The sequence below is a fragment of the Gobius niger genome (genome assembly GCF_951799975.1).
Source record: "Gobius niger genome assembly, chromosome: 1".
Taxonomy (NCBI): Eukaryota; Metazoa; Chordata; class Actinopteri; order Gobiiformes; family Gobiidae; genus Gobius; species Gobius niger.
Window position 1 is genome coordinate 2,978,454 of NC_136852.1, and position 25,425 is coordinate 3,003,878.

Genomic DNA, 25,425 nt, shown 5'->3' on the forward strand with positions numbered 1-25,425 from the left:
TAAAGCAGCCCCGCCCACTCCTCGTACAGTAATGGTCAGTGTCATGATCCGAGTTAGAGACAGGTGAATCTAACCAAACCGTAGTGCAGCGCTCGTGCACTCAAAATCACTCAAATACCTACTAAAAGTTCACCAATTGTTTATTCAACCAAAAAAAGCTAATATTTCCCATGAATGTAAATTGCAATCCTACTCTGAACTCAAACTGCATTTATCACGGCACTATCGATTTGCAAAGCGAGTTTTCAGATAAATCTAGTTTCTCTGAGTGTCCGGACTATTTAGAGTGCACTATTACACTGGCCTTTAAGGGAGGAGTCACTCAAGAGAGAGTTTACTACACGAGGCATTTGGGTAAATGCACAGCACTGATGTGACAGAGCGCTGGATGGAGAGCAACTTCACAAGCTTAATTTCATTTCTTTAAGTAAGAAAAATACACTCAGATGTAACGTGTGCATTTGTATTAGACAAGAGAGTGGGTCGTCTTCTTCTGTTTGTTGCTTAACCTCTTAACTCCCACCTGAACCGAGAGGATCTTTTTCCTCACGTCATCAGATTTTTTCCCATCATTTTTTTGTTGGGTATTCAACTCATTTTTATAACTTTCATACAGAGCCGTGGGAAGATATTTTAGTTAGGGGGTGCTGAGGGACAAAATATACCCCAAAAACGCTTTTTTCCTATTTATTAATATGGCCTGCAGTTCCCAAACTATCCACCAGGGGGTGCTGCAGCCCCCTCAGCACCCTGGGTTCCCACGGGTCTTACTTTCATAACTTTTTTGTAATTTTTTGTCACATTTTTGTAATTTTTTTCATCACATTTTTGTAATTTTTTTGTCCTTTTTTGTCACATTTTTGTCATTTTTTCATCAAATTTTCATCAACTTTTTAAAAAAAATATTTGGTCAAATTTTTATCACATTATTGTCATTTTTTAATCACATTTTTGTAATTTTTTGTGTCATATTTTGTCACATTTTTGTCATTTTTTGGTCACATTTTTTGTCAAATTTTTATCACATTTTTCGCATTTTTTTGTCACATTTTTATCACATTTTTGTCATTTTTTCATCACATTTTTGTCATTTTTTTGTCCTTTTTTGTCACATTTTTGTCATTTTTTCATCAAATTTTTATCAAGTTTTGGTAATTTTTTGTACATTTTTCATCACATTTTTGGAAAAAAAAAATTTATCACATTTTTGTCATTTTCTTCTCACATTTGTCTCACATTACTGTAATTTTTAATCACATTTTTCTCACATTACTGTAATTTTTAATCACATTTTTCTCACATTACTGTAATTTTTAATCACATTTTTCTCATTTTTTTGTCACATTTTTGTCATTTTTTGGGTCAAATTTTTATCCATTTTTTTCCATTTTTTTGTCACATTTTTGCCACTTTTTCATAAATTTTTCGTCACTTTTTTGTCACATTTCCATCATTGTTTTCGTCTCAGTTTTGTTGCTATTTCCACAGTTTTTTTTTTCCAGAAGCTTTTGGACTGGGGTAAAGCCAAACTGGAGAAAAAGTGCTTGGTGCAGGTGGGAGTTAAGGGGTTAATGGCGGTCGGCACTCAACATTGAGATTCTTGTATTCGTTTAGCAGTTCTTATTTACATATTCTCTCAAATGAAGAAACCCAGCTTTTGTAAACTACAAGTCTGACAGTCTCAGCTCTTCTTCTTCTTCTTCTCCTCTCTCTCCCGCTCTTCCACAGTAACACACAGGAGGATGAGCTCACTTCAACTTGGCTCCGTTTCGCCGTCGTACAATTGTTTCCAGATTATTTGCAACATGAATGTTTTCTTGGATCCTCGTTCTGGAAATTCCTTCTCGTTTTCTTTTTAAAATCCCGACGCCAAAATGCCGGAAAAAGCGCGAGTCGACGTCGCGCAGTCTCCGGCCGCAGCCAGACGCTAACCGCCTCCACATGGTCCGGGAGCGCGGAGTGAAAAGTCCTTACTCCGAATGTTCTGGTTGGAAGGATTCGAAGTTAAGTTGTTCAGAAAGAGCAGCGTCCAACAGTCCAGCCCCGAGCGCTAACGGAGCAGCTTTAAGAATAGGTTTATTTTGCTTCTGTGTCGGGAAAAAGTGCGTTTTCTTACATTGTTGTAGCTAAATTCTTTAGATGATTAACTTTAAGCGTCTGAAATCACCTCCAGTCAGTTAATCTAGACTCGTCCAAGGGGTAAAAGCTGAAAGTATTCTCGTCTCTATGCACTGTAGTGATGCTGCGTTCTTTTTGTCCTCAGAGCTCAGAAGTTGAAGCCATTTTTTAGAGTTTCAGTTCCAGTTGTCAAGTCGGAAATTTTAATGACACTCAAACAAATACTATTTAACCCCTTAACTTGGCTTTACTCCAGTCCAAAAGCTTCTGGAAAAAAGCTGTGAAAATAGCAACAAAACTGAGACGAAAACAATGATGGAAATGTGACAAAAAAGCGAGAAAACATTGACAAAAAAGTGATAAAAAATGTATGAAAAAGTGGCAAAAATGTCACAAGAAATTGACAAAAAATTAACGAAAAAATGACAAAAATGTGACAAAAAAATTACAAAAAATATGATAAAAAATTACAAAAAAATTACAAAAAAATTGACAAAAAACGACAAAAAATTGATAAAAAATGGACGGAAAAAAATGACAAAAATGTGACAAAAATGTGACAAAAATGTGACAAGAAATTGACAAATTGACGAAAAAATGACAAAAAAAATTGATAAAAATTGCAAAAAAATTACAAAAATTTGACAAAAAAATTACAAAAAATTACAATAATGTGATAAAAATTTAACCAAAAAATGACAAAAATGTGACAAAAAATGACAAAAATGTAAAAAATAAAAAATGACAAAAATGTGATAAAAAATTTACGAAAAATGTGACAAAAATGTGACAAAAAATGACAAAAAAAGCTACAAAAATGAGTTGAACACCCTACAAAAACATGATGGAAACAAAAATCTGATGACGTGAGGAAAAAGATCCTCTCGGTTCAGGCGGGAGTTAAGAGGTTAAATGACAAATCTGGTAAAAATCAGTGAGACTATATCAACACACTGAGTGCAGGATATTTTGATGAAATATCATGATTTTCATGATATTTGTAGCACCACAGCGTATTCTATGTTATAGCTATGGACACATGTCATGGCTGGTTTGAAAGATGAGACTCTAAGCTCTCCGGAGGTAAAAACAGTTTAATTCTACGTGCCTCGGGTCCTGAGGAATCTAAGCTAAACAGAGGCCAATTGACCATGACAGATCATGGTTTTCAGCTATTACGTTACAGCTTCATCAGCAACAAGATACAAATCTACACTTTATGGATTTGTCAGAAAAACATCCTTAGTTTTAATCATTCTCTAATAAACACAGCGCTCACTCTTTCTCCCTCACTATTTAGTGACGTAAAAACATTATTCGAATCACAAGCTGCAAAGCGCTGCTTGTTTCATGATATTTATGTAAAAAACCTGCTGTAAAGATGTTACATTATAGACGTAACCGATGCATTATTATGATGATGTAGCTTAATCTCTTTTAGTCCCGCCTGAACCGAGAGGATCTTTTTCCTCACGTCAGCAGATTTTTTCCCCATCATTTTTTTGTTGGGTATTCAACTCATTTTTGCAACTTTTTTGCAACTTATTTGTAATTTTTTATCACATTTTTTGTCACATTTTGTCAATTTTTTTTGTCATTTTTTGTCGTATTTTTATTTATTTTTTTCATCAATTTTTTAATCAATTTTTTGCCATTTTTTTGTCACATTTTCATCATATTTTTGTTATTTTTGTGTCACATTTTTGTCATTTTTTCGTCAATTTTTTTATCAAATTTTTGTCATTTTTTGCCACATTTTTGTAATTTTTTTCGTCAAATTTTTATCACATTTTTTGTCATTTTTTGTCAATTTTTTTTAATTCTTTTGTCACATTTTTGTAACTTTTTTGTCACATTTTGTCTTTTTTTTTTGTAATTTTTTGTCACATTTTTAATTTTTTTAAATCAATTTTTCATCACATTTTTGTCATTTTTTTGTCACATTTTTGTCATTTTTTTTTATCATATTTTTGTCACATTTTTGGTCATTTTTTCGTCAATTTTTTGTCAATGTTTTCTCACTTTTTTGTCACATTTCCATCATTGTTTTCGTCTCAGTTTTGTTGCTATTTTCACAGCTTTTTTCCTGAAGCTTTCGGACTGGGGTAAAGCCAAACCGGAGAAAATGTGCTCGGTTCAGGTGGGAGTTAAGGGGTTAATGCAATGAGACGCATGAAAGATGATTTTTTTGACCACTCGCTCTACGATGAAATGATCGGGGTTCGTGACGATCGTCCGACTTGCCCGCAGGGGGCGCTCTCGTTGAAACTTCCCGCTGGGCGGCCGGACAAAAGGAACCAGGCCGGGCTTTGCGGAAAGCGGAGCTGATGTTACGACACGTGTTTCTCCAGCTCGTGTCGCACGCTCCGACAGATGTTTACAGACGCACAAGTGTAAATAAAGCCAGGACACGAACAGGACACGGGGACCACATCTGGACGCCATGACGCCCGCGAGTGTGGAGGAGCCGAGCAGCGAGTCTGGAACTTCTCAAACCTTTATTACTTTGATGTTTTGTTCAGACATAGTTTTATTCAGGGGCGGACTGGCCATATGTCCATATCATATTTCCTCTCATTTTTGCAAACTTTTTTTGTTACTGTTTGTCACTTTTTTGCTGCTCTTTTGTTGAGTTTTTTTGTCTCCTTTTTTGTTTCAATTCATCGTCACATTCTGTCTCTTTTTTTGCTGCACTTTCATCACTTTTTTGTCAATTTCTTGTTGAGTTTTTGTCACTTTTTTTGATTGCTTTTTTCTTGCTATTTTGCGCCATTTTGCGTTTACGTCCTCACTTTTCTTCTCATTTTTCGTCTCCATTTTGACGTTTTTTTTTTTCAAGAAGCTTTTAGATTTAGGTAAAGCCAAACTGGAGAAAATGTGATCGGTTCAGGTGGGAGCTACCGTAAATGCTCTAATATAGGCCGGGGCCTTTATTTACTCAAGGGCATCAGGACCAGGCCTTTATTGGAACCAGGCCACAATTAGAGACAGGCCTTTATTTCTATTTAAGCAAAACGGACGACCAGGAAAATGAAGAAAAACAAGACTTGTGTCCATTTGCACCTAAAATATTAGGTTTATTTATTAATTAACATTTCAAACCCTCTCCCAGCGGCTGGAACATTGACGGCTTTTATTTTGTCGGGACAACAGGAAGTGTTTCGTTGCTGTTAGCGGAGCTTTGACGTCAATGTCACTGCAGGTTTCTGTTTCGTTTTTACCGCGGACCAGATTATTTGTTGTTATCTTGTGTAAAAGGCGAGTTTAGACGGAGCGTTTGTGTTTGTGATCGATCATGAGACTGACCCGAGAGAAGACGAGACGCTCGCGCTGATGGGAGGAGTTATTTTGAGGCGTGGGACTGACCTGCACACGGAGCAGCTGGACGTGCTTTGAAGACCCGGCCTCTGTCAGAGACCCGGCCGCTAATGGAATACAGGCCAGTATTAGAGAATTTACGGTAAGAGGTTAACCAAGCTTTACCTAAATCTAAAAGCTTAAAAGAAAAGAATCAAAACGGCGAGGAAAATGAGGATGAAAAAGGAGCAAAAATGTGCCGGGAAAGCAACAGAAACCCACAAAAACACGACAAAAAAAGAGACGAAAACACAACAAAGCAATGGAAAAAAGCCACAAAAACACAATACGAAAGTGACACAAAAGTGACGAAAAAGCAACAAAAACATGACAAAAATGTGGTGACAATGTGACAAAAAGTTCAGGCATTACACTGTTGCTCTTCGGTCAAGAAGCTTTTAGATTTGTGTAAAGCCGAACTGGAGAAAAAGCACTCGGTTAAGGGTTAAATATGTATTTGTGGAAGTCTTGCATTTACGCTAGTTTGGGCCAGGCTGGTCCAGAGTCCCGGGCCGTTTTTCAGTCCCAGTCCGCCCCTGGTGTGATCCTGATCTGGGCCTGGCCAGACTCGAAGGTCGTGTGTTTCACGAGGTGTTGCTTTGAGTGCAACGTTTGAGAAGCTCTGGCGTGGAGGATGCAGAGGAGAAGGGTCTGAGTGTCTAATAGCGGCTTCTCATGCGATCTTTCCAAACACCGACTGCTCCAGCGGCGTCTCTGGCTCGCGGCGCGCTCTCACACGTGTTTCTGATCAGATGGAGCCGCTCGCCGTCTCCTCGCGGCGTGAGAGCGGCTCACGCACTCACGCACTCACGCAAACGCCAAGAGCAGAAACATATTTGTGACTCTACATAAGACTTAATAATAGAACTGATGTAACTGAGCTTGTAAAAGGGGCAGACGGCGAGTTCTGTTAACCTCTTAACTCCCACCTGAACCGAGCACATTTTCTCCAGTTTGGCTTTACCCTAAGCAAAAAGATTCTTGGGGAAAAAGCACCAAAATAGCCACAAAAAATGAGAAGAAAACAAGGATGTAAACGCGACAAAAATGTGACAAAAATGTGACAAAAATGTGAAAAAATTCAACAAAAATGTGACAAAAATTAAACAAAAAAGTGACAAAAATTCAACCAAACATGTGACAAAAATTAAACATAAATGTGACAAAAATGTGACAAAAATGTGACAAAAATGTGACAAAATTCAACAAAAATGTGACAAAAATTAAACAAAAAAGTGACAAAAATTCAACCAAAAAGTGACAAAAATTAAACATAAATGTGACAAAAATGTGACAAAAATGTGACAAAAATTCAACAAAAATTCAACAAAAATGTGAAAAAAATTAAACCAAAAAGTGACAAAAATTCAACAAAAATGTGACAAAAAAAAACAAACATAAAAAAGGTGACAACACTGCAACAATGTGCGGAAAAAGATCAGTTTTATGGGTCTTAGCTTTCAAATGAGGTGTTACACAGACCTATATAATAACCTAAAAGAGAAGCTCACCATGGTAGCCTAAGTTAAGAACCATTTTCTGCAAATGCCAATGTTTTACATCAGTGGTTCTAAAGTGGTCCGGCTCAGAGACCCGTTGAGATTCACTGTTTTACATTATATACGACCAAGTGGGATGTTCTGCAAGGACATTTAAAAAATACACTATTTCTCACATTTATAGTGTACTTTAACAGGCTAATTATACCTTTAGGACACTGGGACCTTCCCTGGAACCAGTGTAAATATTAAAAAAGAAAAAAAAAAAGATTAAACTGGTTAAGGTTGTTTCTTGGATGTAAGACAATCTGGGATCTACTTTTTGATATAGGCCAATGTATATTTTGAGTTGCTCTATAGCCTATAACCTGCTACACTCTTGGCTATTTAAAATGGCCAAGAACTCCTGCCTCATCATTAGAGCAGGGGTAGGCAACGTCAGGCCCGGGGGCCAAATCCGGCCCTCCAGCACAGAACCTCTAGCCCCCAATGTGATTTGGAGAAATATTATTATGCAAATAAGGGATCAAATATCTGTTAAAGTACACACAAAATGTGAGAAAGTATCGTTTTATATTGTATTTTTGAAAAGGTCCTTGCAGAACATCCCACTTGGTCATATATAATGTAAAACAGTGATTCTCAACTGGTGGGTCGGGACTCAATAGTGGGTTGCGAGCCTATAGGGAACTTTTTTTTCAATGTTTTCCATCTGAAACTACACGGAAACACACTGGAGTCTGTTAAAATTAATATTATTGGGTTATTTTGATCATAATTTTCAGTCTTAAAAGCAAATCTACGGCTTGTTCAATAAAAACATGTGGTAAATACAATATTTTATACGATATAAGTACAGTTTTATTTGGGTCGCAGCTTGTCATTAAGGTAATGGCGGGTCTCGGAGCCGGACCACTTTAGAACCACTGATGTAAAACATTGGCATTTGCACAAAATGGTTCTTAACTTTAGGCTACCATGGTGAGGCTCGGCCCTCTGTGTTTTGGCTATGGTGAAAATCGTCCCTCTTTGACGCAAACTTGCCTAGCCCTGCAGTAGAGCGAAGCCCGTTCATTTAAACAGAGAACAGGGGGAAAATGTTCACCAGTAAAATCTGACGTTTAGTCGATTGATTTGTGTAAAAAATGTCCAATGTTCTTTTGCACCAACACGTCAACACTGAAAACGGCTTTGCTTTCATGCAGTAACGGATTTCTTCTCCTGTCCTGTGTAAACTAACAGGAGAAAAGGGGCGGGCACGGTTCATGGCGGCGTCGTTTTGAGTGATCTGTAAAAACTCTGATGGCGGCCATTTTAGGGATAGGTTTGCCTGAGTCCTCCTAGGAACGCCCCCACCTCCTGGATATAGACTGGTGCTATGTGACTGAAAAAAGCATAATACCCCCTCTTTAACCTCCATCCTACTCACAAATCCTAATGCGCAAAGTTTCCTACCTTTTTGCTTCAAAATTGACATCACTAAATTGATTTCTGTTCTGCAGTTTCTCGCCTTCAGCACAAATCCTCATCCGACTCCTGTGCGCTGCCTCTGCACAGACTGAGCGCAGACGATAATGGCTTGTGACTGAGCTTCTGCACTAATCCACTCGAATATCAATTATCATCCTGCTTCATCATCATCAAACATCCATATCTGTACGTCAGAGCGAGACGGTGATGAAAGTTAAAGGCAGAGCGTGGCCTCACTTCACCTCAGACCACATCCACACATCCACAACAGCAACTTCTCTCCTCGAGACGCAGCAGGCGAATAAGGACATTTAAAGGGACTATACAGAGTTTAAAAATGTTAAAGCAAATGTATTTTCCTCCCCCTACATCAGGGGTCGGCAGGTTTGCTTAGTGGAGGCCGATTTTCTTTATTGTAAAAGGACCAAGGGCCGAACCTGACAATTTTCGCCAAAAGTAAAGCACCATTTTCTACAACTGCCAGTGCTGTGCATCATTTATGACCTCATTTGGTGTTTCCTGTTTGGAAAGTTTGTAGTAATTGACAGTTTCTCTCACATTTTTACAGTACTTAACCCCCTGCCTTAAACAAGCACATCTTCTCCAGTCCAGCTTTACCTAAATCTAAAAGCTTCTCAACTGGAGCTTACAGCCTATAAGTGTAACGCCTCATTTAACCTCTTAACTCCCACCTGAACGGATCCCATTTTCTCCAGTTTGGCTTTACCCTAATCAAAAAGATTCTTGGGAAAAAAGCACCAAAACAGCCACAAAAATAAGAAAACAAGGATGTAAACGCAACAAAATGTGACAAAAATTCAACAAAGATGTGACAAAAATTCAACAAAAATGTGACAAAAATTCAACAAAAAAATTACAAAAATTCAACAAAAATGTGACAAAAATTAAACAAAAAAATTACAAAAATTCAACAAAATGTGACAAAAATTCAACAAAAAATTACAAAAATTCAACAAAAAAATTACAAAAATTCAACAAAAAGTGACAAAAATGTGACAAAAAATCAACAAAATGTGACAAAAAAATAAACAAAAATGTGACAAAAAGCTCAATAAAAATGTGACAAAAATTCAAAAAAAATGTGACAAAAAGCTCAACAAAAATGTGACAAAAATTCAACAAAAATGTGACAAAAAGTTAAACAAAAAAATTACAAAAATTCAACAAAAAGTGACAAAAAGTGACAAAACAAAACACCAAAACAGCTACAAAATATGAAAAGAAAACAAGGATGTAAACGCAACAAAAATGTGGCAAAAATTCAACAAAAATGTCACAAAAAAGAAAAAAAAACAACAACGCAGCAGCGACGCGAGGAAAAAGGTCAGTTTTGTGGGTCTTAGCTTTCAAATGAGGTGTTACACAGGCCAAAAGAGGACAGAAGGCATTTGGTTTAGGCGGGTGGTAAGAGCTTAATATAGAAGCTGCAGTTACACGTGTGACCTGAGGTGGCAGTAGTGAGCACAAACTTGCATCTCGCCCCTTTAAATGCAGAGACATCAATTTGAAACTTGGGCTCTAGATGAATGACATAAGTATGAGGCAAAAACGTATCGCAAGTTTTTTTTTTTTTCATGTTTTGTTTCCATATAAAAACAAAATCCAAGTGGGTTCAAATCAAGACAGGACTGATCATCTGTCGTGCTACACGTGGATACCAAACAGGTCAGTATTTGTGAATGAATCAGCGTGGGAAAGGCCAGGGAGCGCCGCCGTGTTGGAGAGATTTACTGGGAAACTTCGGCTCACTGGAGTCATGAAAGAAAACATCGTAAAGGAGGAGTTTGGTCAGTATTTCAAAGTGACATCTCTCTTTTATCATTGTCCCTTTTCACCTGCAGCGTCTCGCCTCAAAAGGACACGCCACAGGGCAGAAGGTCGTGAACTATGGACTTACAACGGCGGCGTCATTAGCTCAACGATACAAAGCACTCAGGCGTTTATGACTAAACCTCAGGAGAAGGCGCAGTTTAAGAGTAACACGGGAGACGGAGAGGCCCCGATTCACCTCGATCTAAAAAACAGACTTCACTGAACAAGACATGGAACTACTGACGTGTTTTCAGGGATTTTCCTAAAACACAGAGAGCGAGAGAGGGAGGAGGAGGAGGAGGAGGGAGATCTTCTGAAAACACAGATGTCGAGAGGCATTCCTTACATCCCACCCACAGAGTCCAGGAGCAGCCGCTGATCCGGGACCGAAACCACTTTAAGAACCCGCGGGTCACAGTGTTGGAACCGTCAAGGACTTTCCGAAACCGAGCCACTGAGTCTGGACTCAACACCGTCCACTCAGACGCGACGGAGAGGTTTGGGAGAGGCTTCAGCGGCACTCGTACAAACACCAGACCCAGCTCACCGCTCCAGCGCTTACAAGCACACGCCTCACGGTTCTCGTCCAAAAGCGACAGACATAAGACACGGAGAAAACTCTTTTAACAATGTGTTTATTGTAGTATCGCCAGAGATTATGCGTTTTACTACAAGCTGGTTTTAAAGGAACAGGCCACAGTTTTTCCACACTGAGATCTGTTCTTACCTGAGCTTAGAGCACACACAAAGACCAGACAGGTACGGATCAACTCGTCTAAGCTCAGGTAAGAACAGATCTCAGTATGGAAAAACTGTGGCCTGTTCCTTTAAGGTTCCAAACCCAAAGACAGAGGGGTTTTTCTTTCTTCCGTCTCTGGCGTTTGAGTGATAGACGTCAATAATCAGAATTGTGGAGCCTCTGATCTCAGGTTTAGCTGCAACAGATAAAAGGTCTGTTTCCATAAAGCAGATTCTAAGTCACGTGGCTGTTCCCCCAGAGGTACTCTAAATGTCAGTGAAACTCCTCCAGAAGACGGCGGTGTCCGTATAGAACCAAATCTTTGTGAAAGTAGATTGAGTTTTGTTCTAATGTGGGACAATTTCAGCAAGAATATGTTAAAAAGAATAAGTTTAAAGTCTAAAAGTAACACGACTTCCTTCACTCGTCATTTTAACAGTTAATGCCAGGGGTGCCCAAAGTGGGCCCGACGAAACAATTCTGTCGGCCCGCCAGAGAGTGACCTACTTTTGCGCTGCGGTTAATACTAACTTACTCCCTTCCATTCATTCTCAATGGTAAATATGGATGCAGTACACCTTTTGACCACCAGCGTCAAATTGGGGGCGCTGTTTCACTCCTTTCGCAAAGTTAAGGAAACACTGTTGTGGTGTCTTGGTGTTTATCACAGCGTTATAGCATCAACTTTCACAGTTTTCCAACTTATATTGCAAAGGTTGTTGACGTTAACAACAGCATATGTTAAAAATTGACTCATAAAAGAATTGATGCTGAACTGACACTTTCAAAATATCTAATGTTGCATTTTCTTTGAGTGAACGAATGAGGTAAAGTTACTGTCGGTGCTGTAGATACATTTTTTTTTGCACTAAATTGCTACAATTGTTGATTTTGTTCTACTAAAATTAGGCTTTTGCCATAGTTACCATTTGTTTTAAAGGTCCTATATCATGCAAAATCGACTTTTTGTTGCTTTTAGCCATGTTGTTATGCTATTTCCTTATCAAAAACACCCCCAGAGTGGTTTGTGGCTTCATTCACGCAGCTCTCAGCAATCCTCCTGAATCCTGCTCTCTGAGGCTCCGCCCTCTCCTGGTGAACGACTGAGTGTTCAGTTGTGTCGTCACAGCGGAACGGAAGTGCTCGACGTCTGTAATGTAATGTCTTAATTCTATGCTTACGGCCGGATTTTAATTTGTAAAACAGCCTTTTCATTATTTCTGTCGTAAGAGAGAAACAAAGAGTAAAAAATGTTTAAAAAATAAATAAATAAATAAAAAGGATGTGCCCGAGGTGCTTCCAGGTCAGCTGTGGCCAAAACAAACCCTGAGCGTCTGAACAGATCAGTCATGTTTGCGCTGCAGCTGAAGATGGAGCTCGTTACCTACTCTGGACACCTGTTTTTTATTCTTAACTAACGATAATGTCACGGACGGAGAAAAAGAAGCGCGTTTGGCTACGAGGACGGGAGTTTATATTCAACCCTTTTCAGGAAGAGGCCACTCAGCTGTTTTTTTCTCCGGGATTCAGCGACTATCACCAAAATATTGTTTTTCTGTGACTGTCTCTTGATGGATGTTTGGTGAACCTTCGCCAGAATCAAAGTGGATTAACTTTTATAACCAACGCGAGTCCCATAATGTAAACAGCGATGGACCAGAGCGGTGAGACAATCCAAACGCGGGTTAGCATGTGTGTTAGCATATTAGCATGTGTGTTAGCATATTAGCATGTGTGTTAGCCATTTTTGAAGCTGTGTTGCAGATGTCAACTCCGTATAACTGCATCGTGAAGTAACTTCACTTATTGTTGTTTATTTATATTACGGTAAAGTTGTATGTGCGGAGAGAGGGGGCGGAGTTAACTGAATCGAAGCGTTGTGTCTTCCGGGTTTGAAAAATACCTCCAGAAAACACTTATATTTATCACAAAAATGAGTGGTCCATAATGGTAGAGGTACAATATATCATATAAATGCCTATACTTAACTTTGGAATGGCTAAAATAGCATGATATAGCCCCTTTAACATAGCATGTTATTTGCATAGATAGAATCAAATGCAAATGTAGGCTATCGAAAAAAAAAAAAAAAGTAAATAAAATAAAGTAACTTTATAATTTGCAGTTATATGTATTTTTTGTGCTTGACGTCGCCATGTTTGGCCCCGGACTCACAGGCCCTTTTTCATTTTGGCCTCGGAGACAAATAGTTTGGGCTCCCCTGGTTTATGCCTTCAAATGTGTCAAATATAAAAATAGTTTTTAGTCAAAATCGTACAGCCTTAATTACCACATACACTTCAATGAAAAGCTTGGACAGTCCTGATTTAAGGATTCATAACAGATTCTTAAACATGTATGGAACGGTTATAATGACGGCTAAACTTAGCTCATGTTGTGACTCTGTCCATCAAAATGACACAGAAATGATCTCCAGCAAAACCTCATTCTCTGAACCTACACTGACTTAGTGCAGAAGCAGAGCTCACACAAACCTCCGGCACAGATCTCCTCACAGTTCTGCCTTAACTCGCTTTTTCACCACAGTCTTATTGTTTCGCCCGCATGACTCATCCACAGCAGCCAGGTGTGTGTCGTCACTGCATTAAAAATAAACTTATCTCCGTCAGACTTTAGGCTGATTGTCCTGACGTTTAATAAAATATGTTCAGGTCCTGAAATAGAAAAGTCCCGCAGACGCAGAGCGCCGACGTCAGCAGCAGATCCAGCACTCTCCAGATCTATGGGAAACATTCTAACCTCGGAGAAGCAGCAGTGAATGTTCGTGGGTTAGTGGAGTTGCTCACCCGCCGCGTGTTGTCCAGCACCTTGGCGTCGGGGCGTCCGTAGTTGGGGGGGTTGGCGTGGGGGTCGTAGCCGAGGCGCGACAGCATGGGCGCGATGACGGCCATGTCCCGCACCACGTCGCCCGGGATCTTCCCCACCCACTTGGACAGCGCCTCCACGTTCACCGGCTTGATCACCTGGTCCGTGGAGCGCTCCACCCTGCAACACAGAGAGGGCCGTCAGCAGGGGGCGCCACTCACGAAGACGCCATTACAGTGACAGTCTGTAAATGTTTCACAAATGTAAAAGATGTAAAGGAAGTAATGTTTAATAAATCTAAAGTCCCCTTGCTTTGCTGATCTCAGACACTCAGAATCCCCGGTGCCATCGCTTTGACCAATGAGACAAGCTGTCCTGTCAGGTCCAATCAGGAGGCTAACGCTAGCATTAGCATCGAGGACATCTCCATGTTTGAAGATAATTCTAACATTAGCATCGAGGACGTCTCTGTGTTTGAGGCTAACGCTAACATTAGCATCGAGGACATCTCCATGTTTGAAGATAATTCTAACATTAGCATCGAGGACGTCTCTGTGTTTGAGGCTAACGCTAACATTAGAATCGAGGACGTTTCTGTGTTTGAGGCTAACGCTAACATTAGCATCGAGGACGTCTCTGTGTTTGAGGCTAACGCTAACATTAGCATCGAGGACGTCTCTGTGTTTGAGGCTAACGCTAACATTGGCATCGAGGACGTTTCTGTGTTTGAGGCTAACGCTAACATTAGCATCGAGGACATCTCCATGTTTGAAGATAATTCTAACATTAGCATCGAGGACGTCTCTGTGTTTGAGGCCAACGCTAACATTAGCATCGAGGACGTCTCTGTGTTTGAGGATAACGTTAATAACACGCAGGTCCAATCAGGAGGGGGACTTAAATGTTCACTCTTGAAAACGCTCCTCATTTTACAGTCTTACAAACGACCACTTTAAATGGTAAATGTCTCATCTTACAGTGTTGTGGGAAACAAAGGTTATGAGTTACAGAAATAGTTATATGAGGAATATAACTTCAAAAAATGTGGTAATATAATAGATATTACAATTACAATTTAAGTAACTCGAGTTACAAGTGCATTTAAATGATTGAAATGCTCCAAAATACACTGCAGCACCAAACCCTGTTGGACACTGATGTAAAAGATCTGCAGTTGTGTGAAGCTAATGTCGTCAAAACAAAACAAAACACAAGAGAATGAGAAAAGCAAAGGAAAAGTAACTCAAAGTAGTGTAGCCGAGTTACATTTTTGAAACTGCAACTAATATAGAACACAATACAATTTGAAAGTACTCTCTCAACAAATATAGCTTTTCCACCTACATTAGGCGCTCAAAGCACTTTACAGCAATGAACCTCTCACCCATTCACTCCTTCATACACCAATGTACACGTCCTAGCCCCAGAGGGGAACCTACTGTACCTGTTTTAGCGGTAGGGGAAACCGGAGTACCCGGAGGAAACCTACGCAGACACGGGGAGAACATGCAAACTCCACACACAGAAACGCCCCGTCCAGGTGGGAATCGAACCCGGGACCATTGTGCCGAACAAAACCAGGATGGTATCAGAATTTCTTTTTATGTGTTTCTGGTATGTTACGGATAAAAATGATAATGTTGGTCCAGGGACAGCACTAAACAATGTGACTTGATTAGTTCATCCCAAATAATCTAATTGAATAAAGCAACATTATTGTTCTGTTATATGGTTCTAGATGACAAATATTTTAGAATAGGCAACAAAAAAGTATAGTTTAGGCTTAGATACAGACGGCATCTCTGGAATTGCACATATGTGGTGATGCTAAAAATGTATATTTTCTCCAATTCCTCCAAAACTACTTTAAAGCAGTACTAAGTAACTCTTCCCCCTAGAGGCCATAAGTGCGACTGCAGGTGTAGTAGCACATTACGATTTTTTAACTTATTGTCTTGGAGAGTAAATCCTACGCTGACAGGAAAGGCGAAGGGAGAGAGGGATATTGTACATTACACAATGGAAATATTTTTTTTTCACTCAAACTTGGCTGTAAATACTGTTTAAAGTGACGTTAGCCCGCAGTTAGCTTTGCCCGTTAGCATGTTAGCTTCTTCTTCGTGATTCCATTAGTGTGTATTGGCGGCTCTGGTCCGGTGGCAGTCAAGTTGCAAACATGGTTTTCTGGCCAGAGACACCAGCTGGAGATGAAAGACCCTCCAGTCATCCCATAAACACTTGTATTACCCCCACAGGGACTGGAAAGGATTTATTAAGGTAAACACGTTACTTAGTACTGCTTTAACAAACGCTGAATTATAAATATAGTTTTATACTAAATAAAGATACAAAGGCACGGAGAGCTGTTCAAACGCCCATTAATACTTAAAAAACGGACAATGCCAAACTAATGCACCATGTTAGCATCGTGCTACATGCTAACGCTAGCTGCAACTGCCGGTTTTTCACTTCTACTGAACAACCTGCTGTGAAAAAACCTCCACATAGGCCCCATTTTGACGTGACTTTATTCATATGTAATAAATAAGTTTATAGTTGATTTGAAGGAAGTTAAAGCCACACTGCGGAACAATCCAGGTCCCATTTCCCTGCATTACTGAACCAAAAGACCCCACGGAGACGGGAGATGGAGCCGTTCGGAACCAGAGGGATCTGCATTTCCTGTCAGCCTCTCCGCGCTCAAACACGTTGCATTTCACGTTTTCTGTCGATAAATTATTAATTTGCCGAATGAAATATTAACGTTTAGAGCGGGCCGGAGCGGCGCAGGGCCCGGGCTTTCCAGAAACGAACAAACCTTTTTAAACAATATCCACTGGAGCCCATTAAGACAAACTCTAAATGGACCAACATTAGGAGCGATTTACAAAACTGACATCAGCCGCGCAGTCAGAGACGAGCAGCAGGTTCATATTTGTTATGTTTCAGGAACTTTTTCACTTATGAGCGACTTCGGATTGATAATGGATTCAACCAGATTTTACAAACACGAATGTTCAAGATATTCAAGATTACATTAAGTACGTATTAAGCTGTGATGCAGGGCTGGACTGGCCATCGGGAGATTCGGGAGTTTTCCCGGTGGGCCGACGTACTTTTGGGCCGGTTGGGCCAGTCAGACCGAGATAAGGCCTGTCATACCTTAACACCGGCCCACAATTAGCGGGAAAAGCCATTGGAGTATCTATCTTTACATAGATGCAATTACACAACTTCTCCAATAGAGGGATGTAACGCCTTTTATACCCCTCTGGTGGCGCTTTGAGTCATGGTTCCCAGATAATCTTGTATAATGAGCAATGGGCCTCTGGGACATAACACTCATGCCCCTCACATTGCCAATATAAGAGGAAATTGTTTATTGTTACTCCCTCCAGAACCCACAGAACCTTAGACCTTCTAGAATCTTCTAGTTTCCATTAAAATTTACAATGTTTGGCCTTTTTGGGACTTGAATTTTCACTCCACACCTCCATAACTCCGTGGTGAGTTTTACCATTTCATCTTCATCTACAGTGGTTTTATTTGGTTGGTTTTGAGAAGTTTATGTGTGTTGCAGTCGCGAGTGGAACTTCATTAACGGAACGCACATTTTAAAATTGTTTAGACGTTTTACAAAAGTTCCCTCAAGTTATAAATGAAAAGATTAAAGTGTTGAGTCTCTGAGGGGTTAGCTTGAATTCAGCAGAAACAACATGCAGCTATTTTCCTCGATTCGTAGCTTACACTGTTTTAGTTCAAGCCAAGGGCTCATTGTTTTGCTCATCACCTCGACTATTGCATTGAATATGCCGGTCTTGACCCAAAAGTCCCGGGGGACGATTTTTTCTGCCAGTCCAGTCCTGCTGTGACGTCAACATCAAAAACTCCATTAAAAACATTGTGACAACTTCCCCGCATATGCTGCTCATTGTCACAGTCGATTTGTGTTTGACGGTTAATAACTATATATCAAAATTAGTGGTGGGACTCGATTACATTTTTTAATCAAGTTAGTTACAGGTCTGTGATTAATTAATCGCATTTTAATCGAAAACCAAAAACAACATTTTTTTGCACCTAAATTAAATAAAAAAATAAAATAAAAAATAAAAAAAATAAATTCAATAATTAGATGAAACATGAGTTCAACAACAAATGTATTTATTATTCTTAATCTGTATAGTTATTAAGTAAAAGAGGCAAAGTGCATTTATAGCTATCAAATCAAAAGTGCCAAGGGTTAGGGTTATTGTGGCTCAGAGTGGGCGTGGCTGGAGCGTTTGCTTGAGGCTGAACGCTAACATTAGCATCGAGGACGTCTCTGTGTTTGAGGCTAACATTAGCATGGAGGACGTCTGTGTTTGAGGCTAGCGCTAACGTTAGCATGGAGGACGTCTGTGTTTGAGGCTAACATTAGCATGGAGGACGTCTGTGTTTGAAGCTAACACTAACACTAGCATCGAGGACGTCTCTGTTTGAGGCTAGCGCTAACATTAGCATGGAGGACGTCTGTGTTTGAGGCTAACACTTACACTAGCATCGAGGACGTCTCTGTGTTTGAGGCTAGCGCTAACATTAGCATGGAGGACGTCTCTGTGTTTGAGGCTAACGCTAACATTAGCATCGAGGACGTCTGTGTTTGAGGCTAGCGCTAACGTTAGCATGGAGGACGTCTGTGTTTGAGGCTAACATTAGCATGGAGGACGTCTGTGTTTGAGGCTAACACTTACACTAGCATCGAGGACATCTCTGTGTTTGAGGCTAACGCTAACATTAGCATCGAGGACATCTCTGTGTTTGAGGCTAACGCTAACATTAGCATAGAGGACGTCTCTGTGTTTGAGGCTAACGCTAACATTAGCACCGAGGACGTCTCTGTGTTTGAGGCTAACGCTAACATTAGCATCGAGGACGTCTCTGTGTTTGAGGCTAACGCTAACATTAGCATCGAGGACATCTCTGTGTTTGAGGCTAACGCTAACATTAGCATAGAGGACGTCTCTGTGTTTGAGGCTAACGCTAACATTAGCACCGAGGACGTCTCAGTGTTTGAGGGAATCGGGGAAATACAATTACTTGCATTAAAAAAATGAAAGCTTGAAAATCTTTGTAATTAATGAATCGAAATGAACGCGTTAAAGACCCAGCTGAGAAAAAACGTGTGACAAATCGCCCCGGTCTCCGCTATTCCTGGTTTAGACCTGGTTCCCGTCTGGTTTTCCACATTTTGGTGACATTGATCCTCCCGAGCCGTTCCCCGCTTGTCCAAATGCGTCTGTCTCTAATGGTGATTCTCGTATTGATTTCCCTGAAACAGAGTCAGCGCCCCTTTAAGAGCTTTTTAAATGCGATGTGACAGAAAACCATTGGGCAGCGTCACATGACCACTCCGCTCTAATGGCCGCGCTCCTCCATTATTCATCCCGCCTCGTGCCCAAAGCGGGAGATAGAGACGCAGCAGCACAAATCAGCCTCAGCGCGGCCCGTACGGGATTCTCCCGCGAGTTTAGCAGCTCGTATTTCAGCCTCGCTCTCAAACTGTAATGCTCCTGTGTTTATGTTATCATTCAGGCTGTTGTTGGCTATTAGCAGAGGCAACGTGAGGGCTGAAATGAGCTCAGTGATGGTGTCAGGGCTTGAAAAACAAACATGGAATGAAATAACTCCATCTTTTTTAGATTTGAACCATGTTATAATGTTCACTAGAGTACAGTAGAGCACAGGTGCAAGAGGAGGCAGAAAGTTTTAAAGCCTCCACCATATTAATACATAAACATAAGACTTCCACAGTCCATATACAAACTGTGTAAAAGTTTGAAGTATTTCTTAAAGCTGTACTAAGTAACTCTTGCCCCTAGAAGCCATAAGTGCAACTGCAGGTGTCGTAGCATGTTGTGATGTATTAATTGTCCGTGAGAGTAAATACTACGTTGACAGAAAAGACAAAGGGACAGAGGGATATTATTATACTATATATTAATAGTGTTTATTGGTGATTCCGGTCTGGTGGCAGTCAAGTTGCAATTGCGTTTTTTTCTGGCCACAGACCCCAGGGGGTATGGAAGCCCGTTTCCGCCATGTTAAAAAATAAAAGCCCAACAGGAAGTCGAAATTATGAGATTTAAAGTCATAATTTTGTGTTTAAAACACAAAATTACGAGTTTAAATCTCGAAATTACGACTTATAAAATGCAGAATTTGGAGATTTAAACTCGGAATTTCGAGATTTAAACTCATAGTACGAGTTTAAAAGTCATAATTTCGAGATTTAAACTGGGACTTGGACAAAGACACACAGAAGTGTTTATTTTACTTCAACACCCAGGATTAAAAGCAGTGACAAGAGAACTTATAAAAAATGTCTGTATCCACGATAGGAATGTGTTTAGGCCTTGATGATGCAGGGGCATTCCCAAAGCTAATGCTACGATCGTAGATTAGGAACTTCGATGAACTTCGGATGATCATGATCATGTGAAAATGGGAAATATGCCTGAATAAAGTCAATAAAACCATCGTCTACATAAAGCATCCCTTTAACAACGATCACACACTGAGCCGGGCTGGATTATTACTCACACTTCATGTACAATTGGCCGTAGCCGATTGCTTAGCATCCGGAGCTAACTAGCTTCTTAGCAGCTCTAGCATCCAGCTCCAATAATGGATCTTGTGGAATTAAGTATTATACACTAAAAACGTCAATAAAGCCGTAACCACATAATGCAGCCTTGAAGACACTGGGTCGGGATTGACGCATTGGTGGTTAATTGCAGACTTTTTTTTTTAATCAACAATGAGGTGGATTGCACATGCTAACCGGGCAAACTAGTCATTGTCCACCGGCATCGCCCTTTTATCAAGCGGGGAGACCATAAGGGGGTCCATAGGACATGGCAGAGGCAAAGAGGCACGAGTTTGCCCCAAACTAGCAGTTGTTTTTCAGGCATGATGCGATTCCAAGATACGGCTAGGCCAGATCAAGCTCCACAGTTCAGACGCATCAGACAGGAAAGAGAATGGCAACAACATCCGGATTTTCAAAGTAAAATAGGGCTGACGTCTATGATTACGGATCTTAAAAAACTTGTAATTCCGAGTTTAAATCTCAAAATTCCGAGTTTTAAAAGTCGTAATTTCGAGATTTAAACTCGAAATTTTGTGTTTTAAACACAAAATTATGACTTTAAATCTCGTAATTTCGACTTCCTGTTTCTTCCTTTTACATGGCGGAAACGGGCTTCCATAAGGGGGAGATGATATCATCCCATTAACACTTGCATTACCCCCAGAGGGATTACGGAAAGGATTAATTAAGGTAAACAAGTTACTTAGTTCTGCTTTAAAGGACACCTACTAACAGCATGCAAAAACTGGCTCAACCATTTACAGCCTCTATATAAAAATGAAGCTCTTTATGTGACACATTTAGGCAAAAGCACTGACTTTGACGAGTCTTGAATCCACAAACTGCAGCAGTTATAAAAATGTCAAAGTAAAATGTTCAGGCAAAGAAAGAAGGATAAAAGGAAGGACTTTATACGGCTGCACACCTTATTCACTCACACAATCCTGATTCCTGCCCACAATGTTTGTTTACGAGACGAAAATGTTATTACTGTCTGTCAGGCGTCCAATATGTGTCACATTTTTGCCCATAAAAGTACCAATATCCTCTCCTTTTTTCTTTTCTTTCTAAGCAAAACGGACTAATATCTTTGTTTTCCAACAGACTAAAACTAAAATGGCTGCTATAAACAGCTCTGCTTTGGTTATTTCTTCTTCTACTGCTGCATTTCCTGGGTTGGTTTAGTGTCCTTAAAGCCCTTAAATCCTCACTGGGCCTGTTCTATTCTTCACTCTCGCAGCTCCCTCCTCTTGTTAGCTCACCGGTGCCTAAACACGGCTTTTATTCTGTGTTTACTGTGTCACATTCCCCCTGCTGTCAGCCAAACACCAGCAGACACCAGATAATCCTTTATGTGCCACTTCTGTCTGAACCGTCGGCTCCCTATTCCCTCGACTACATTACCCACAATACATTAGCTGCCCACCTCGTGCACAGGACTCTGCCTCTCTCAGGGAGCGTGTATTAAGTCCATTACCTGGCCTGATTTAATGCGTCTCCATTACAGCGATCCCTCTGGTCTTCCCCCTCTGTCCATCACTTTATTATCCTCGGACGGAGCGGGATGGGAGCGCCAGGCCGCGGTGTGTGGGACGGCTTCACGAGATATCGATTCAGCCTTGGGTTAGCTCCCTTTGAGGATGCAGAGCCTTGTCGAAAACTAATCTAAAAACAGCGGAAACGCGGACGACAGTTTCGTGTTTCATTTTTGACGCAAAAAAAATCAAGGAAACGATCAAAGTGAGCGGGATTCGAACTCAAAGGAATAAAAAGGAGATTTTTTATTCCTGTGAGCAAGCTGGTTAGCTCAAGAGTTTGTTAGCATATTCAATGTGTTTTTACTACAGTCGTTAGCATTTAGCCGTCAAACGTTCCAAATTCTGAACGAGCCAGATGTTTTCAGCTGCTGTCAACCATCGACCACATTTAGGTGATGTAAAATGTGATACAAATTAGTGCATAAAAGTATTTTTAGTTCCTTTTATTTTCCAGCTATGTCCTAAATGTGTAGAATGACCCAGACCTGTTCACCACAACTGCCTCTAAAATCCTGCACTGTCACTCAGAAAGTTTCAAGCTTTACCTCATGTTATTATGTCACTCCCTCATTAAAAACATGCCTGAAGTGTTGCCTTGGCACATTCACGTATTTTTGAGTAATCTGTAAAAACTCTGATGGCGGCCATTTTAGGGACAGGTTTGCCTGAGTCCTCCTAGGAACGCCCCCACCTCCTGGAGACGCCTCCGAGCTTTCGTCACCAGCCGAGTAACCAACCACTGCTCCTCAGCAGAACCCCCTCCCCACTGATGCCACAGACAGCGTGTGGAGGGGGCGTGTCGGAAAGGCTCAGAGGTTCTTAAAGAGACAGAGGCCTATTTCAAGACATTCACTACAGCCATTTTGAGAGAGACATTTTATACAAGGCAGTTATTCTAATTTACTGCAGTTACAGACCAGCAGAAGGTTTGGTCATCATTGTAGTGTGATATAGACTGGTGCTATGGGACTGAAAAAAGCAGAATACCCCCTCTTTAAAGGCCAGCTACAAAATATGAAAAGAAAACAAGGATGTAAACGCAACAAAAAAGTGATAAAAATTCAACCAAAATGTGACAAAAATTCAACCAAAATGTGACAAAAATTCAACAAAAATGTGACAAAAATTCAACCAAAATGTGACAGAAATTCAACCAAAAAGTGACAAAAATTCAACAAAAATTCAACCAAAAAGTGACAAAAATTCAACCAAAAAGTGACAAAAATTCAACAAAAATTCACCCAAAAAGTGACAAAAATGTGACAAAAATTCAACCAAAATGTGACAAAAATTCAACCAAAATGTGACAAAAATTCAACCAAAATGTGACAAAAGTTCAACCAAAATTCAACCAAAATTCAACCAAAATTCAACAAAAATTCAACAAAAATTCAACAAAAATTCAAACAAAAAGTGACAAAAATTCAACATGTTTAAATAGTTCTGTAGTAGTATCATCTAAAAAACATTAGCATGTGCGTCTCCTTCGCCCCGGCCTCCACTCAGCTGTGGACGGGGGGTGGAGCAAAAGCGCCTGTCAGGATCAGAGTCCACACAAACCTGATAAAATGAACAGACCAAAGGACAAATGTCTGTCCGAGTTTAGTTTAGTTCAATGTCGATGTGTGAAATAAACAAAGTGCGGCAGGAGCACACAAAGGTGCACGCTGTAAAGTCAGACTGAGGCGAGAGAGAGACGGGGAAGGAGCAGATGCAAAAATCCTGGCTGAGCCTCGCTTCAGTCTGAATGACTTAAATGGAGAAACTACAGACATTATACAGTATAAATCTCATGAAACGGACATGTCATACCTCACCATCAGTGCTAATTTTGACAACATATTTTAATTTAGTTTTAGTCTTAGTCTTTTGACTAAAATTTAATTTAATTTTAGTTGAGATTTAGTCGAAAAAATCGTTTCAATTTTAGTCTAGTTTTAGTCGACTAAAATTGCAAGTCAATTTAGTCGACTAAATTTAAGACGAATTTAGTCGACTTTGCATTGATAATATTCATTATAATCATATTTAATCCTCTGCTTCATGGAGCTGCTCCACATGAACAAAGCTCAGAGCTGATCCTTTGGAAGGGGATTTACATGATCTGAGGCTCTTTCAGACGGTCAATAGAAGTTTGGATGATTTCAGTCTCTCCTTTTCATTTTCATTTAGTCTTATTTTAGTCGACTAAAATATCTGGACATTTTAGTCATAGTTTTAGTCTCATGAAAAACGTTTAATTTAGTTTTAGTCCAATTTTAGTCGTCAAAAATATCACTTTGACTAAAATTAAGACTAAATATTTTAGTCGACGAAATTGACACTGCTCACCATACGTTAATATAGGGCCTGGCTTCACCATTCAGTTGTATGGGGAGAGATCGCTGAATTCAAACAGGTCTGGTAAGCTGCGTTAACAAAAGTGTGGAGAGCCAGACTCAGAGCTAAAGGCGTTTCTGGGACTTTCATGCTCAAACCTGCGTGAATGATGCAAAATGCTCTAATGCAATCAGGTTCTTGCAAAACAGAATAAAAAAGCAAAATTGCAAAACTGTTCGGTTGTTTCAAGAGTGCTCACGGCGGCGTCTCAACAGCTCTCAGACACAAATGTAAGTCTCTCGTTCACGGCTGGTTTACGCTTCGTTACTTTGCTTTTTGGCGTCTGTCTGACTGAGTCCACTTCAGGGTCACGACCCAATGCTCCATCTCACCCTCAGCTCTTTTCAAACGGGTGCCTTTGTGTCACGTCACAACTTTATAAAGACGGTAAAAGCTTAACCTCTTAACTCCCACCGGAAACCATTTTATCCAGTTTGGCTTCACCCTAATCAAAAAGCTTCTTCGGAAAAAAGCACCAAAACAGCTACAAAATATGAAAAGAAAACAAGGATGTAAACGCAACAAAAATGTGACAAAAAAGTGACAAAAATTCAACAAAAATTCAACAAAAATGTGACAGAAATTCAACAAAGATGTGACAAAAATTCAGCAAAAAAGTGACAAAAATTCAACAAAAAGTGACAAAAATTCAACAAAAATGTGTGAAAAATTCAACAAAAATTCAACAAAAATGTGACAAAAAATTCAACAAAAAAAGTGACAAAAATTCAACCAAAAAGTGACAAAAATTCAACAAAAAAGTGACAAAAATTCAACAAAAATTCAACAAAAAAGTGACAAAAATTCAACAAAAAATGTGACAAAAATTCAACAAAAAGTGACAAAAATTCAACAAAAATGTGTCAAAAATTCAACAAAAATGTGTCAAAAATTCAACAAAAATGTGTCAAAAATTCAACAAAAATGTGTCAAAAATTCAACAAAAATGTGTCAAAAATTCAACAAAAATGTGACAAAAATTCAAGTAAAATGTGACAAAAATTCAACAAAAATTCAACAAAAATTCAACAAAAA

General features: G+C 39.8%; 1 protein-coding gene across 2 annotated transcripts in view; it reads right to left on the minus strand.

Annotated features, from left to right (window-relative positions):
- tpst1 (tyrosylprotein sulfotransferase 1) overlaps positions 1-25,425 on the minus strand; it is a 97,158-nt gene that overhangs the window by 14,956 nt on the left and 56,777 nt on the right. For both annotated transcript variants that reach the window (XM_079574695.1, XM_079574694.1), the window contains exon 4: positions 13,824-14,022. In XM_079574695.1, the coding sequence (XP_079430821.1) occupies positions 13,824-14,022 (199 nt within the window). The remainder of the gene's footprint in view (positions 1-13,823; positions 14,023-25,425) is intronic.